Source organism: Eubalaena glacialis, chromosome 1 (assembly GCF_028564815.1).
Source record: "Eubalaena glacialis isolate mEubGla1 chromosome 1, mEubGla1.1.hap2.+ XY, whole genome shotgun sequence".
NCBI classification, from domain to species: Eukaryota; Metazoa; Chordata; class Mammalia; order Artiodactyla; family Balaenidae; genus Eubalaena; species Eubalaena glacialis.
In genome coordinates this window covers 62,644,254-62,661,699 of record NC_083716.1, presented here as the reverse complement: position 1 = coordinate 62,661,699, position 17,446 = coordinate 62,644,254, and the positions used below count along the sequence as shown (strand labels likewise).

The 17,446-nt window shown below is 38.7% G+C and overlaps 1 protein-coding gene across 1 annotated transcript in view; it reads right to left on the bottom strand.

The window, feature by feature from the left end:
• The window catches only part of MICU1 (mitochondrial calcium uptake 1), a 234,426-nt gene that overhangs the window by 31,820 nt on the left and 185,160 nt on the right, over window positions 1–17,446 (bottom strand). Inside the window, exons 9-10 of the mRNA XM_061197459.1 lie at window positions 11,896–12,033; window positions 107–215 (exon numbers count right to left, since the gene is read on the bottom strand). Of these exons, the coding sequence (XP_061053442.1) occupies window positions 107–215; window positions 11,896–12,033 (247 nt within the window). The remainder of the gene's footprint in view (window positions 1–106; window positions 216–11,895; window positions 12,034–17,446) is intronic.

Sequence of the window (17,446 nt, the reverse complement as noted above, 5' to 3'; positions counted from 1 at the left end):
CAATGTCAAGAAAAATTCACGTATTACTGTTAAGGACGGGTAGTCACCTAATAGATTACAGATTCAGTGTTTATAGCTTCAAGAAAAAAATTTTGGGTTTCATTACCTTTATCAAGAGATGCCCCAGCCATATGGTAAAAGCTCAATGCAGTGTCTACATCATTAATGTTCTTTAGGAAAGTAAAGAAGTTCTCCACTTCCTGAAATGTCAGACCCTGAAAGAAGAAAGAAGAAGGCAGTTATTCATGCCTATAAATCAGAAATTTATGCTATGTCTAGAACAGAGACTCAACAAATTAGTCAAGGAATGTCAAATTTGTACACAACAGGGGAACAAAACTCTGGTATTTTACCCTGAGAAATGCACATTGGCTAACTGCTTTCCCCTCATACATATGTAAAATTTGACATGAAGCTGTTTAAAGTTATGGCTGGATATCTTTAAAGAAAATATTTCTAACTATACCCTGCAATTAGTCACAATATCTGTTGTAACACTTCCTAAATGAGCTGTAGCCACTTGATCTGCTATACATCATAACAAGTAAGACCCATCAGGACTTTCATTTTAATAATCTACTCATAGGCCAGTCAAGCTTTTTGAGGCTTAAGCTAATTGAAGAACCACCAAAGTCAGTAATATACATGGGAACAGTTTCAGCATTTAGCAGAACCCAAGCAACTGGGAAAATTGTTCATTATCTCAATTTAAAAGCTACTAATGAAGCAATTTGCCATGTAACTTTAATCTGATGAAAGTCTGTGAATGAGGAAATTCTTTCCAAAAGCTGGTCAAAGATTTGCTGATCTTTGATGCTACTTTCTATGATGGCTCAAGAGATAGCTGGATAAACAGGGATTAGAGGGAGGAAGATTTGTCCTATTTGCCTGTTTCCCATTTCTCACACATCATGCTGTGATGGAAATGAATACAATCTCTAAGAAGTGAGTAACACTGGGGAGACACTCAGGTTAACGCCTTCTAATGAAGCATCAGGTCCTTTTATGGACTGCAGATGTTGATGGGCTTCTACTCAGCACTGATCCTCTTCAGATCTCCATTTCCCCAAACTACAGAGCCCAGCAATCCACATCGGTAACTCAGTAAAAAGGAAACCTTAATATAGACAATCTATAGAACTTTCCTGGTACTCTCCAAACTGGCCAATGGTATCTTTCTCATTTTATCAATCAACCTAAAAGCTAAAATACTATGTGTATGATTATGTCACATGATCTTTTTAGTTTTTCTCCTTAGAATCATAGAACTTAAAATTTTTTAAATTGTGGAATATGATGACCATATAGAAAGGCACATAAAACAAACTGTTGTAAAATGAACACCCATAAAATCTCGATTCAGGTCAAGAAACAGACAATTATCAGCATCCCAGAAATCTCCCTCTCTTCCCCAACATGACCCTTCCCAGTTATGAGCCTCTTCTCCTCCCAGTGATAACTATTGCGACTTTTAGGATATTCATTTCCTTGCTTTTCATAAAAAATAGCTTTACTATCTATTTATGCATCCTTAGACATATGTTTAAGGAGTTTAAGTATGTCTGTTTAATTTTACAAATGGAACCATGCAATATGTATTCTATTATATATGGATTCTCTCTTTAAGATTTTTCGATGTTTTTGTGTATATCTGTAGTTCATTCATTTTTATTGCTGTAAGTATTCCATCGTGTGACTATCTATTCTATTTGGGTTATTTCCAGTTTTTGGCAATTACGAACGGTTGCCCATCTGTATTTAAGCGTTCATTCAAACATTTATGGAGCACCTACTATATACCAAGCTCCATAACTTTTGGCAGTGAAAAAGGCCTATATTAAATAATTCTGCCCCAACTTGAGGTCATTCTCTTAAGGTCATTCTCAGAGGTAGGGTTCATTCCTTGTACAAATGCCATAGTATGCTATCTAATGTAAGCACTAGGCTAGAAACAACATTATAAGAGGGAAGAATTCCACTGCATCAGAAGCACAGGTTTTACAATATCACCTGCTTGTGGGTGGATACACTAATACCATCTTCTCTTCCTCTCCATCAAAAGATGTGCAGAGGTGGGAACAACCCAAGTGTCCATTGATATATGAATGGATAAACAGAATGTGGTGTATACATATAATGGAATAGTATTCAGCCTTTAAAAGGAAAGACATTCTGGGCTTCCCTGGTGGCGCAGTGGTTAAGAATCTGCCTGCCAATGCAGGGGACACGGGTTCGAGCCCTGGTCTGGGAAGATCCCACATGCCACCGAGCAACTAAGCCTGTGAGGCACAACTACTGAGCCTGCGCATCTAGAGCCTGTGCTCCGCAACAAGAGAAGCCACGACAATGAGAAGCCCGCGCACCGCGATGAAGAGTAGCCCCCGCTCGCCGCAACTAGAGAAAGCCTGCGCACAGAAATGAAAACCCAACACAGCCAAAAATAAATAAACAAATAAATATTTTTTTTTTTTTTTTTAAAAAGGAAAGACATTCTGATACATGCTACAACAAGGATGAACCTTGAAGACATTATGCCAAGGGAAAAAATCCAGTCACAAAAGGACAAATGCTGTATGATTCCACTTATACGAGGTACCTAGAGCAGTTAAATTCATAGAGACAGAAAGTAGAATGGTGGTTTCTAGGGGTGGTGGGCAGGGGATAATGGGGAATTATTGTTTAATGGGTATGGAGTTTTAGTTTCGGAAGATGAAAAAAGTTCTGGGGATGAATGGTGGTGGTGTTCTTTGCACAGCAGTGTGAATGTACTTACCGCTACTAACCCGTTTAAAAATGGTTAAAATGGTAAATTTTGTTATGTATATTTTACCACAATTTAAAAAAAGACACGCTAAAGCTTTTCTACTTTTTTTTATTAGGGTGTGAATTTCCACAGGCGAGGTAAGGATAGGGGTCTGAGTTTATGAAAGGGTTTTTAAGGCTAAAAGGTTGACATAAAATTCCTAAAACAGAAAGGGCATGGTAAAGGAATTGCATCCCACTCTGATAAACAACCTCTGATGTATGTTAGTTAATTTATTGTGAAACATCAAATGCTCAAGACCACAGTGCTTATGTTGAGAATTATTTGAGAACAGATAGAAGAATCTGAACTGAGTGGTTATTCATTTGATGATTTAGAAAAACAGTGGAATACAACTCACACTATGCCATTATTAAATAAAAATGTGTAACATTTTGCCTTTTATTACACAGATATAAAAAATAATATTTATTGAGTACTATGCCAGGAACAGTGAGGAAAATAAAATTGCATTGGACATGGGCCTCCTTAAAGAAAAGATGATGCCATTCACGAAATTCTTATTTCTTGGTAATTACCTTAGTAAAAAATCCAGAGGTCTATTAGAATAAAGCTAGAATAAGACTACAGCATGAGGTTCGTGGATAGAAAGTGCAAAAATAGGCTTTTTGCAAGCTGAGTTGCTCAGACTTAGAAGGCTACAGTTTAAGCACAATCTATTGTCAGGTGACTTGAACTGCAGACATAGTAGTGAAAAGGAAATATCCTTCTCTGAGGATTGGCATTAAAGGGATTTTTTTTTTCTTTTTTGACATACTATGGGGAAGTGGAAGAAGCAAGAGTTATTTTATTCTGTGACTAACTGTTCAACAAACCAGTTATCTATCTATCTTTGGAAAGAAGAACATATATAAGACTGGGCTCTAAATGACTAAAAAAAGAAGATAAAATTAACAGTACTTTGACAATAGAAGTACTTCTTTATGTTGTTTAAAAATGAATTTAACATTAGAGAAGTTATTAAACAAGCAAATAGAACTGCCTTTCAAAACTAAAAGCAACTGATAAAATGTTTAGGAGAAAACAGAAAATCTTCATGACCTTGGGTAAGGCAAAGAGTTTTTAGATATGACACCAAATGCACAATCCATAAAAGAAAAAAAATTGATAAATTAGATTTCATCAAGATTAAAAACTTTTGTGCTTCAAAATACTGAGAAAATAGACAAATCACAGACTGGGAGAAAATATTTAAAAATCATATATCTGATAAAGGATTTGTATCCAGAATTATATAAAGAACTTTTACAACTCAATGAGATCATAATAATAAACCAATTTAAAAAAAAGATTTGAATAGACATCTTCCAAACAAGATATATGAATGGCTAGTAAGTACATGAAACAATGCTCCGGATCATCATTCATTAGGGAAATGCAAATTAAAATCACAATGAGATACCACTACATACGTATTATTGGGTTGGCCAAAAAGTGCCTTTGGTTTTCAAGTAAAAATAAAAGACACATTTTTCATTTTCACCACAAACTTTATTGAACAACGTATTCACCATTTTGTTCCACTACCTTCTGCCATTTTTCAGGCAACTTCATAATTCCATCTGCCCAAAACTTTTTTTTTTTTTTTTTTGGCTGCATTCAGTCTTCATTGCTGCACGCGGACTTTCTCTAGTTGCGGCGAGTGGGGGCTACTCTTCATTGCGGTGTGCGGGCTTCTCATTGCAGTGGCTTCTCTTGTTGCGGAGCACGGGCTCTAGGTGCGTGGGCTTCAGTAGTTGCAGCACACTGGCTCAAGAGCGCATGGGCTTCAGTAGTTGTGGTGTGTGGGCTCAGTAGTTGTGGCTCACGGGCTCTAGAGCACAGTCTCAGTAGTTGTGGAGCACAGGCTTAGTTGCTCTGCGTCATGTGGGATCTTCCCAGACCAGGGATCGAACCCGTGTTCCCTGCATTGGCAGGCAGATTCTTAACCACTGCACCACCAGGGAAGTCCCTTCCCAAAACTTTTTATCTTTTTGAGCAAAGAACTGTTCCAGGTGCCTTTTATAGTCTTCCAGGGAATTGAAATTTTTTCCATTAAGATCTAAATAAATGGAAATCCGAAGGTGCAATGTCTGGTGGATAGGGCAGATGAACTGGAACTTCCCAGCCAAACTGTAACAGTTTTTGCCTGGTCATCAAAGGAACATGCGGTCTTGCCTTATCCTGATGGAAGATTATGTGTTTTCTGTTGACTAATTCTGGATGCTTTTCGTCGAGTGCTGCTTTCAGTTGTTCTAATTGGGAGCAGCACTTGTAATTAATCGTTTGCTTTTCCGGAAGGAGCTCATAATAGAGGACTCCCTTCCAATCCCACCATATATACACATCACCTTCTTTGGATGAAGACTGGCCTTTGGTGTAGTTGGTGGTGGTTCATTTCGCTTACCCCATCATCTCTTCCATTCCACATTATTGTACAGTATCCACTTTTCATCGCCCATCACAATTTGTTTTAAAACAGAACGTTTTTGTTATGTTTAAGTAGAGAATCACATGTGGAAATACGGTCAAGAAGGTTTTTTTTCGCTGAACTTTATGGAACCCAAACATCAAAGTGATTAACATAACAAGCTAGTGCAAATGACTACATTATTATGTGAATGCATTTATATGAAATTTCCAGAAAAGGCAAATCTATAGAGACAGAGGAAGATTTATGGTCGTGTAAGGCTACAGCGGAAATGGCGATTGACTGCAAACTAGCATGAGGGATCTTTTTGGGGTGATGGAAATCTTCTAAAACTAGATTGCAGTGATGATTGCCTAACTCTGTAAATTTACTAAAAATCATTGATGGGTAAATTGGTGAATTGTACACTTAAAATAATTATATATACTTTATGATATACAGATTATACCTCAATAAAACTGTTAAAAAATAAAAAGCAGTTATAGTAGAATGAGAAGAGGGGGAAGGAAAATTTGGCTTCCTCTGGAGTCAGCTCTAAAGCCAGATATCTAGTGCTGACAGGCCATAGGTAGTACAAACACATTGTAACGATGTTTCCTTGCCTTGTCTTTTAATTGGTCATAGCAAATCCATCTGCCAAGAATCAATCTAATTGCCTGAGCTCCCTCTGTGGCCCATTAAAAAAATAAGTCTCCTTGCTTCTTCCTTATATGCTATGTTTCTCACCAATCTTATCTTTCATCTGCTCCATTTTCTGCTTAGTTTTTAAAAACATTTAAATTATTTTTACACCAGGTAATATATGGATATGGTACAAAATGTTACACAGCACCAAGTAATTCTTCCTTTCCCTCTATCATCCAGTCTCCCTCCCTACATGTGGTCACTGTCACCAATTTCTTGGGTACCTTTTCAGAGATGTTTCTGTGCTTGTCTTGCTCCAATAAAGCATTTCCCCATTGCAAAGCCCAGACTTTTCTTCAACTGGTTGGTGTCTGGCAGCAGGGGAAAATTACACCATTTCCATTACTTACATTTCTATAAGACTCTAATAGTCCTGAAACATCACTTTCTTCATATGTTCATTCCTCCTGCTGACAAAATATCAGTGACACCCACTATCAACTGGAAAGACAGCAAATTTCTTAGCCTAGTATACAAGGTCCTCTACAATCTGATTCCATAATTTACCTTTCTAGCTATCTCACTAAGAACCTATAGGCTAGAGTATAGCAACACTGTTTTTCTTGTTTCCTCTAAACCTTTCTGCTTATTCAAATCATGGAGAATAAACAGTGACAATAAACAGGTTCATTAGTAGGAAGATTACGGACTCTGGAATGAGACAGTCCTGGCTTTGAATCCTAGTGCCACCTCTTAAGACACTGTGTGATCTCAGACAAATAACTAAGGCTCAGAAAAAGTACTTTTCATCTCAAAAATGGGGATTCTATCCACCAAGCAGGATGTGATAATTAGGGAGAAGATAAGTAAAATGCCTAGTACATAAAAAGTACTCAGTAAATAGTAGGGCAAAGTCCTTAGTAAGCTGGCAAGCTCATTACTACAGAGCCAGCGGCAGTGAATTTACTCAGTTATGCTCTGAAATACACTCTCTTCTCTGGTATGTGTAGGGCCTTGAGGGATAGGAAATAGGGAAAAGTTTGAGGTATATGAAACTAATTGTGTGTGTGGAAAACCAAAAATAAAATAGGGGAAAGAAATCCATAAAATTAAATCTCTTAATAGTAATTCACAGTTTAATACTCCTTTGGGGGAAGTAAAGGTTTCAAAGCTAATCAGTAAAACAAAGCAAATCAGTAGAGTTCTAATCTTCTTTTAGTTTAATGGTCACACCTTGGGTGCTATACATAGTGGCTTTGGTGGGCACCCAATAATTGGAGTTAGAGTTTTTCAAGGGCTCTGCTAGCAATGTTTCTAGAATCTGATATCCTCTGAAGACCACAATGTGGTTCAACTCTCAAATATCTGTGAGAATATGTGAACAGGGGAGCCCACATGAATATTATCCACAGAAAACATGAAAAGTTAATAATCTAATAGTTTTATTAAAATTGTTTGATAAGTACTAACCCTACTTAATGGCTAGTAGCAAGATTAATAAGCAATGCTATACACAAAGACTGTTGAGGATAGAGCTGTAAGAGGAAACACATAGCAAAAGGAAATACCTTTATAACCTGTTTGTCAAAATCCTACTCTGCCTTTCAGGCAAAGCTCAAATTGTACCTCCTCCAAGGTACAAGAATTCTTACTCAGTCTCTTCAGCTGGTTCTAATCTTTCTCATTGGTGCTCCCAAAAGATCAATGCATTTGACAAACATTTGCCTATGAAACATCGTATAGAGGATGGCAAAGATGAGTAAGACAGTGCTCTCAAGAGGCTCAGAGTTGAGTGAGTTGTCTTGTACCATAATTATTTATTATCTGTCTCCCTCCACTTGATGGCAGAGACTTGGTTTTGCTCATTCCTGTATTCCCAATATTTAGAAGAGTGCCTGGCACATGGTGGGTGCTCAATAAATACTGAATATGAAATTATATAGTTCTTTGCATACATCTATTTTTTACTAAACTATTACAGATAGGTGATGGTTTTATCTTTTATCTTCCTCACAGCACCTGGCTTTGTGTCTTGAACATAGCAATGTCTGCCACTGAACTGTAATTTTCAATTCATCCTTGAGTGGATTTGCTAAATTATTAAAGTTTGCAGTTTCTGCACTCTTAACCATAGAGAACCACCACTGTGAATTACACTTACGAAGTCTCAGAAACTCTGTCTTTCTTTTAATGAGGAGAAGAAGGTAATTTGGAGGATGGAAAGTAAAAAAAAAGTTAAAGTTGAGTCAGATTTGACCTAGAAGAAAAAGTCACAGAAAAAAGAGATATTGAGGGGAATGGGGGCAATCTGATAGAGGATAGGGACTAAACTTTAAAACAAGGCAAAAACAAAACATGTTTCCCATAAAGCAAAAAAAGAAAGAAAGAGAAGAAAAATCTGTCTTTGTTAAATAGGAAACATGGCAGTTACTCAGAGCATGAATAGAGTAATTTTTCCAGGCATGGCAGGTTCCCCAATTCTTCCAGCTATTACTCAGGAACAAAACTAGAGACGCTGATGGAGTAGGCCTTTCCAGAGCAGTGGCTCGCAAGCCTAACTGCACATTAGAATCACCTGGGGAGACTTTTAAGCACTATTGATGCCTGGACCCACCCACTGAGCTTCTGATTTAGTTACTTTGAAGAGGGTCTCAACACCACATTTGTGAAAAATTCCCCAAGCGAGCCTACTGGGAGACTAGGTCTAAAGCACTGCTTTAGAGGAAGAATATGGTTAGGAGAAATAGAACTTTGCTAGAGAAAGGACAAGATCTGTAATAGGAAGCCTTGGATTTTATTAGTCCAGACTCTGGGCGGATCATTAATTTCTCTTTCTCTCTGTCTCTATATTTTCAAAGGCGAAATGAGAACTAACAAAGCTGTTAGAAACACAAAAAAGAAAAATGGCTGTGAAGCACTGCATGGTCATAAAGTAATACAGAAATATTTATTTAATACCACCACTAGGGCCTTCAATCTTTTAGGTCTGGTTTCATATTTTGTACAGAACCCCACAGAGAAAATGATTAACATGTGCCAAATGAAAACACATTTTCATGTTAACAAATCCAAAGTGGAACAAAAGAAGCAATTAGGAAGCAGACAGTGATCCCCCTATAATGGGAAATGGTCCCAGAGAGATGGGCTGGTAACCTTAGGAGCAAAGGCCCTTCATTAACTCTCATTTTAGTTAATTGCTATGTTCACAAACTATTTAATCAACATGAGAGTACAATCAATCTCAATCTCCCTGCTAAGGCAGGCTAGAAATTCTGGGCCAGAAATAATTTAGCACCCCAGATTTTCATCATCTGACAAAATCTGTCCTTTCATTTCAGGGCTCTTTTGCAAGGTCTTCAGGTCCTAAATTAACTCCTGCCAAAGCTAAAATACTTTATTCCTTTAAGGGAGATGTCTCCAACAACCAATTTATTGCTTTTAAATACAAATGCACAACAAAACATGAATTAGCCTATCATGATATATAATTATTTTAAGGTCAAATCAATGCCCGGACTAAACTTTAAAAATAAGTCTGGTCAAAAGAAGGGAGTGTTCCCTATAAAATCCACCTGTATTTGCAATTAATTTTCTGAATTACAATTTCCAACAGATATGAGCTGGGTACTAGGTAGTGTAGGAGTTCTCTCTGGGAGAAAAGCATTGTCCTCTGTCACTTTCTGTTAATGGGTCTTCCTCCATAGCCAAGGGAACACCTTGGGCTGGACTGAACTGAGAAGCTGACACTTTTTCTCAGAATCCAGCCTGTTCTCAGTTGCAGTCCACAGCCTGTTCAGAGGTCCGTTCAGCTTTTCAACATCCAAGACAAGGAGGAAAAAGTCTAGCTGATAAGAATTGTTTTCCACCAACTTGGGGCGATGCTATTCATGCAAGATTTCCTGCACGAAGACTAATAACTAAGAAAACTGAGACAAGCACTAGCAATCTTATTTCTTATTTTCAGTTACTGAGTCTTTAAAGCTTAGAGTCTGCATCTAGGACAAGGCTCTTCAATTCATGAGGCCAGGAATGTTAAGTAATTTGTCTAACGTCCACAGAAATCTCTGAGGTAGGACTTGAACTCATCTTCTAGCTCCATGTCTACCACACCACACTACCTTGGCAATCCCTCATGGAACATGTTTAGTGCCAGGTCAGTTTCCCAGTCACGGCCAAATGGTTAACTGTTGTCAGGTGGAAAGGGTACTGAATTGAGAATGAGATCTGGGTTCTAGCCCTTGCATTGCTCTCTCCGTGTGTGTGTGTGTGTGTGTGTGTGTGCACGCGCGTGTGTGTGTGTGATCTTTAAGAGATCTGGCCTCTTTACTAGTTTCTGGTTCAGTTTGTTCACCCCACCCCCTGGAAAACCCCAGATGCGGACTCAATTCTACCATCTGCCTCTTCCTGTACGAGGTACAGCTCTGGAGGGTGTCATAGAGCAGTGTTGAGAAGTGTCATCACAAATCCATGGTCTCTAATCTCAATGCTGCTCAAAAAAGGCCCAATCATCTCCTGAAATCTCTAATAATCTTATTCTCAATCTTTTTGCTTCTATGTTTGCTCCTTTCCAAACTACTCTTCATAAAGCAACCAGAGTCATCTCTTTAAACATACACACAACCATGCCATTTCACTGATCACAACCCTTTAATAGCTTCTCTAGAACCCCAACTTGTTCCACACCTACAAGGTCCTGCATGTTCTTGCCCTCATCTCCCTCTCAGACCTCACCTCAGACCATTATCCTCTTTGTTAGTATGCTCCAACCACAATACTCCCCTTTTAGTTCCTCACACATGCCAGATTCATCTTTCCTCCTTGTTATGGACTGAATGTTTGTGTCTCCCCCACCCCCCAAACTCACACACTGAAGCCTTAACCCCCACTGTGGCTATATTAGGAGATGGGGTCTCTAAGAAAATAATTAAGGATAAATGAGGTCACAAGGCTGGGGCCCTGATCCTACAGGATTAGTGTCCTTATAAGAAGACACATTAGAGAGCATGCTCTCTCTCTCTGCACAAACACTAAGATCATGTGAGGACATAGCAAGAAGATGGCTGTCTATAGGACAGGAAGAGAGCCCTCATTAGAAACCCAGTTTGCTGGCACATTGATCATGGACTTCTAGCCTCCAGAACTGTGAGAAAAGAAATTCCTGTTGTTTAAGCCACCCACTCTGTAGTATTTTGTTATAGCAGCCTAAGCAGAGTAATACACCGCCTCAGAGTTTAAAACATATGCTATTCCTTCTTTCTGGAGCTTCCTCTCCGTTCTTCCTTCCTCTTTCCTTCTTTTCTACTTCCTTACGTCTTGTTCTAATATACCTTCCAATTGGACCACTGTAATAAAACAGCTCTCCCAAAGGTCATCATTTTACCAAAAACAATGGGTATTTATCATCTCATTTTACTGGACCCTTTCGGTCCCATATGACACTGTAGACCCCTTAGTTCATGAACACTCTTCTTCCTTGGCTTTGATTTCACTACTTCCTCTAGGTATTTCTCTAACCATTTCCTCAAGATTTCATTCTGGAGCTCTTTAAATGTTTGTGTTCTACTTGATCTTGCCCTTGGCTCATAGTTCTTTTCTGTTTAATATCCTCCTTGGGCAACTTCATCCATTCTTGTGGTTTAAATTCCAATAGTGTGTTGATGATTCCCAAATCTATCTCAGTCCTCTCAAGTAGATTTGAATATCCAATTGGCTGCTAAACATCTCTGCTTGGATAGTCCACAGGCATCTTAAACTCAAGATATCTACAAGTGAACTCTTTATCTCCCCCTGTAAACCAGCCTGTCTCTTTAAATTCGCAATCTCAGTTCATGGTGCCACCCGTGGTCTGAACAAAAAACCTGGGGTCATTTGGGGCTCTCCCCTCTTCCTCACTCACTGCTCTTTTTTTTTTTTCAGAGATAAATCCAGAGATAAATCAGTCATAATTAGTCATTATTTCACTCTCATTATGTTAGGGCCTTTGCAATAACAATATGCTCCCATGGTTCCTTTTCTTCCTCTAGGCAAAGATACCTACCTTTCCCTCTTTGAAGTGCTTCTTGAGCTGCTTCTGCATGGCAGTCAACTTCTTGGACTGCACCCCACTGTAGGCCAGCAGCATGCCACCAAACTGCCTCTCGGTGATTCTCCCATCCACAGGGTCATGGCGTTCAAACTGGGAAGGGAACAGAAAGAGTGTTCATGGGGTCAAATGGAAAGTACTCTGACATGGAATGCGGAATGATCAACTGTGTTGGATGGCAGAGAATAGCTGATGGCTGGGACCATATTTTGAACTATAATTCTCACCAAGATTTAAAAAAATCAGTCAGAAACAAAAGATTTGTGTTCTTTTTTTTTTAAACGTATCTATTTTATTTATTTATTTTTGGCTGTGTTGGGTCTTCATTGATGTGCGTGGGCTTTCTCTAGTTGCAGCGAGCAGGGACTACTCTTCCGTTGAGGTACACAGGCTTCTCCTTTTGGTGGCTTCTCTTGTTGCAGAGCACGGGCTCTAGGCGCACGGGCTTCAGTAGTTGTGGCACGTGGGCTCAGTAGTTGTGGCTTGCAGGCTCTAGAGCACAGGCTCAGTAGCTGTGGCGCATGGGCTTAGTTGCTCTGCGCGGCATGTGGGATCTTCCCGGACCAAGGCTTGAACCCTTGTCCCCTGCATTGGCAGGCGGATTCTTAACCACTGTGCCACCAGGGAAGCCCAAAAGATTTGTGTTCTTATTCCAGTTCTGCCACTAAGTTACCCAACTACTCTAAGCCTCAATTTCCTCACGGATAAAAAGAGCTGCTATAACATCTTATATACCTTCTAGATCAGGAGCTTCCTTGTGGGAATAAAAACAATGTTAAAATTCCATTCAAATTCATGAGTAATAGTATTAGTAATAAGTGCTCTCTGGATCATCCATGTCCCTGCTACTCAGAGAAAACTTAAAAGCTAATTATTACAAATTTGATCAATTATACATATGTAAAAGTCTTATCAGTTCCTTGATCTGTACTTAATATTGTTATACATTCAGACCTCTAAGCATTTCAAAGAAGAGTAGTGTTTTCAGGTTTCCCCTAAAATGGTAATCAAATGCTAGAACAACAACAGAGCTTGAAAACAATGTATAGAGCGTAGGATGCCTCAATTAGACATGCATACTTATCATAAAGCTACTAAAAAATCATGAAGTGTATTTAAACATGCAGATGGAAAGGTTAAGTATAAAGGACCTCTAGCTAATCTAAGTAGTATCAGAAAACTAAGACTTTCATTTAAAAATGGAGAGAAGGGGCTTCCCTGGTGGCACAGTAGTTAAGAATCCGCCTGCCAATGCAGGGGACACAGGTTCGAGCCCTGGTCGGGGAAGATCCCACATGCCGCGGAGCAACTAAGTCTGTGCGCCACAACTACTGAGCCTGCGCTCCAGAGCCCGCGAGCCACAACTCCTGAAGCCCAGGTGCCTAGAGCCTGTGCTCTGCAACAAGAGAAGCCACCGCAATGAGAAGCGCACGCACCGCAACGAAGGTAGCCCCAGCTCACCGCAACTAGAGAAAGCCCGTGCGCAGCAACAAAGACCCAACACAGTCAAAAATAAATAAATAAAATAAATTTTAAAAAATAAAAATAAAATAAAAATGGAGAGAAGAAAGTTATCTCAATGCCAGCTGCAGTGTTAATGATACTTATAAATGCATAAATAATAAAATGGCTAAAGATGGGCCCAGAAACCAACTAGAAAGCAAAACGATTTCAAGATGGTATAATTTCCCCATGGTTTTACTGGAAAATATCAGTTACCAGGAAACTTTCAGATTCCTATGTGGCAGGGCATAATCCTCTTCTCCTAAGAGGGTTATATATAGACATAAGACATGGCCAAGTAAGGTCATGTCAACAAACATTTCCTGAATGTCTACTAGTTGTTTAGCAGTGTGTTAGTCATTGTGGAGTACCGGAAAGGAGAAGATTCAGTTTCTGTCCTTAGGAACTTCACCATCTAGTAGCAGGATAAGATTTACACATAAGACACAAAATAAGGAAGTATGTAGTTAAGAATGAAATTCTCTCTCAATTTTTTTTTTTTTTTGGCTGCACCACACGGCATGCAGAATCTTAATTCCCCAACCAGGGATCGAACCAATGCCCCCTTTAGTGGAAGCACAGAGTCCTAACCACTGGACCGGCAGGGAATTCCCCTCTCTGTTTTTATTTCCTCGGTTAGCTTGGTAAGTTGATATACACCTTAATTTGTCTCCTCACCGGTTAGACTATGTCAGTGAGCAAGACACAGAATTACATTTTAACAACAGCAATCATTTACTGAAAATGTACTACGAGCCAGGTACTTCACCCATATATTCTTTCATTTAATCACTGTAACAACCCTGTGGAGTAGATATTATGAGCTCCATTTTACAGATGAGAAAACTGAGCGAACATGAAGTTAGAGCGCGGAGTCAAACGCGGCTCTATCTGGATCCAAAGACTGTATCTCAATATCATACTATTTCCTCCTTTTAAGCAGTAGTACATGTTCATCCTATAGGATAGCATTATGTTGTTCTGGATAAACTTATAAAGCAATGGGATTTAATCATATTTGAGTGAGAAGCAAAACTATTTCCAAAGAAATCAACATCATCAATATTAAGTGAAAGCCTCATTTTTAACTCAACCACTCAGTATTTCATGTTTGTCATACCATCACTTCTACAGAGCTGATTAATTTTTGACAGTACCAGAAGTTTTCAGGATTTAAGATTCAATTTACCATCCTGAAACAAAATGGAGGACTGATAAAATTTTTGCAAATGGGAGTACTATCTGCAGTGTTTAAATCAGATTTTCAGTGAAATGTGATTCCCCGGCCAAAGTTGGGCTTCTTTAAAGCAAGCGAAGCAAAGGTATGGTCCTAGGCTTCAACAATTTAGGGTGCTCATTTTACCCTTAACTGGAAGATTTCACAGCTGTGGAGAAATCCCATACATTTGAACTAGATGAGTTAAGCTGTATCCTACAAGATGGATTCAAGGTTGCAATGTCTCTTTTCATAGCGTTGGCAGCAGCAGCAGTGTGCTCAAGGCTTATGAAAGACTGCATTCATCTGCTCTCCACAGGTGCATAAAACCTCACCTCTGCTATGTTTCAAAGGCAGTAAAGACAATTTCCAGTGGACATCCCCAAGTAACAATTCCAGTGCTCAAATTAGCATTTTTACTAATGTTCTTTGAAAACACAGACTTATCTTTTTCTATCATTATTATTATTGTTAATATTTTGATGTGGTTGGAACCTGAAACGGCTTAAAAACTATAAAACTCAGCTCCATGCAGTATAGCCCACTTCAAAGTTTACTACCTCCTCTGTAATTTGATTTGGGGCAACACTGAAGACCTACTAGGCTAGGGAGCTTTAAGAGTCGTTTCTCAAGGACCTGCATCATGGCTAAATTTTCAAGGGCAATAGCTCGATATCATGTGGCACCATATGAATGTAATTCTCAAGGTCATGAGAGGGTCTTTGGAGAAAGACGTCGGTTATTGCAAAATTATCACAGTGTAGAAAGCTCCTAATTGTATATCTGGAGGCAATTCATATGATTGGCTTGTATTTTATTTACCAAATATTGATTGAGCCTCTTAAGTTCCACTTCAATGACAATTAAGAAATTCCATTCTGTTTGATCCTGTGGCACAGAATGTGTGTGTTCCAGGACACCACCCACAATTTTCATTGCTCTTTCAGACTATACTACAAAGCTACTGTAATCCAAACAGCATACTGGCATGAAAACAGACGTAAAGATGAATGGAACAAAATAAAGAGCCCAGAAATAAACCCACACACCTGTGGTTAACTAATCTATGACAAAGGGGGCGAGAACATACAACAGAGAAAAGACCATCTCTTCAATAAGTGGTGCCGGGAGAACTAGACACATGGAGAACAAAGAGATTAGAACATTCCCTCATACCATACATAAAAATAAACTCAAGATGGTTTAAAGACTTCAACGTAAGACCTGAAACCATAAAACTCCCAGAAAAAAACACAGTTTGACATAAATTGTAACAATATTTTCTTGGATCAGTCTCCTAAGGCCAAAGGGAAAAAAAAACAAACCAACGGACCTAATCAAACTTAAAATATTTGTAAATGATGAAACCAACAAGGGATTAATATCCAAAATATACAAACCGTCCATACAAGTCAATATCAAAAAAACCCAAACAACCCAATCAGAAAATGGGCAGAAGACCTGAATAGACATTTTTCCAAAGAAGACATACAGATGGCTAACAGGCACATGAAAAGGTGCTCAACACCGCTAATTATCAGAGAAATGCACAAATTGAAACCACAATGAGGTATCACTTTCCACTTGTCGGATTGGCTATCATCAAAACATTTACAAATAAATGGTGGAGAAGGTGTGGAGAAAAGGGAACCCTCCTCCTATACTGTTGGTGCAAATGTAAATTGGTGCAGCCACTATGGAAACAGTATGGACGTTCCTTAAAAAACTAAAAATAGAAGTACCATATGACCCATCAATTCCACTCCTGGATATATATCTGGAAAAAATGAAAATACTAATTCAAAAGATACATGCAACCCAATGTTCATACCAGCACTATTTACAATAACCAAGACATGGAAGCAACTCATGTGCCCATCAATAGATGACTGGATTAAGAAGATGTAGTACATATATGCAATGGAATACTACTCAGCCATAAAAATAAGAATGAAATATAGTCATTTGCAGCAATGTGGGTAGACCTAGAGAACACTATATTTAGTGAAATAAGTCAGAGAAAGACAAATACTGTATGATATCACTTATATGTGGAATCTAAAAATGATACAAATGAATATATATACAGAACAGACACAGACCCAAAGATATAGAAAACAAACTTATGGTTACCAAAGGGGAGAGGAAAGGAGGGAGGGACAAATTAGGGGAATGGGTTTAACAGATACAAACTACTATGTATAAAATAGATAAACAATAAGGATATACTGTATAGGACAGGGAATTATACCCATTATCTTGTAGTAACCTATAATGGAGTATAACCTGCAAAAATACTGAATCACTGTGCTGTACACCTGAAAAGAACACAATATTGTAAATTGACTATACTTCAATAAAATTAAAAAAAAAAGAAATTCCATTCTGTTGGATCTTGTGGCACAGAACGTGTGCATTCCAGCACACCACTCACCATCTGCATTGCTTCTTTGAGTCTAGGAAGAGAAATGAACAACTTAGCATTTTCTCTTCTGTGCCACTGCCACTTTCTCAAATGGATATAAGCTGTTGGCTCCCTGTTGTTTCCCCAGGGGGCTGCAGGGCAGGCAAAGAGGGGTCAGAGAAGAGGAGCCAAAAGACTGTCTGCAAGATTTTTCCTGGCTTCTTGTCCCCACCCTTGCCCCTTGTTGAGAGAAAGAACAGCTTTTTGGAAGGACAGATGGTCTATATATCCATTAGCATCTAGAGATGAAATGATTTAAGGAAGAAGGGAAATCAGGAAGAGAAGAAAACATGTATTATAAACAAAGGCCAAAATAAGACTAG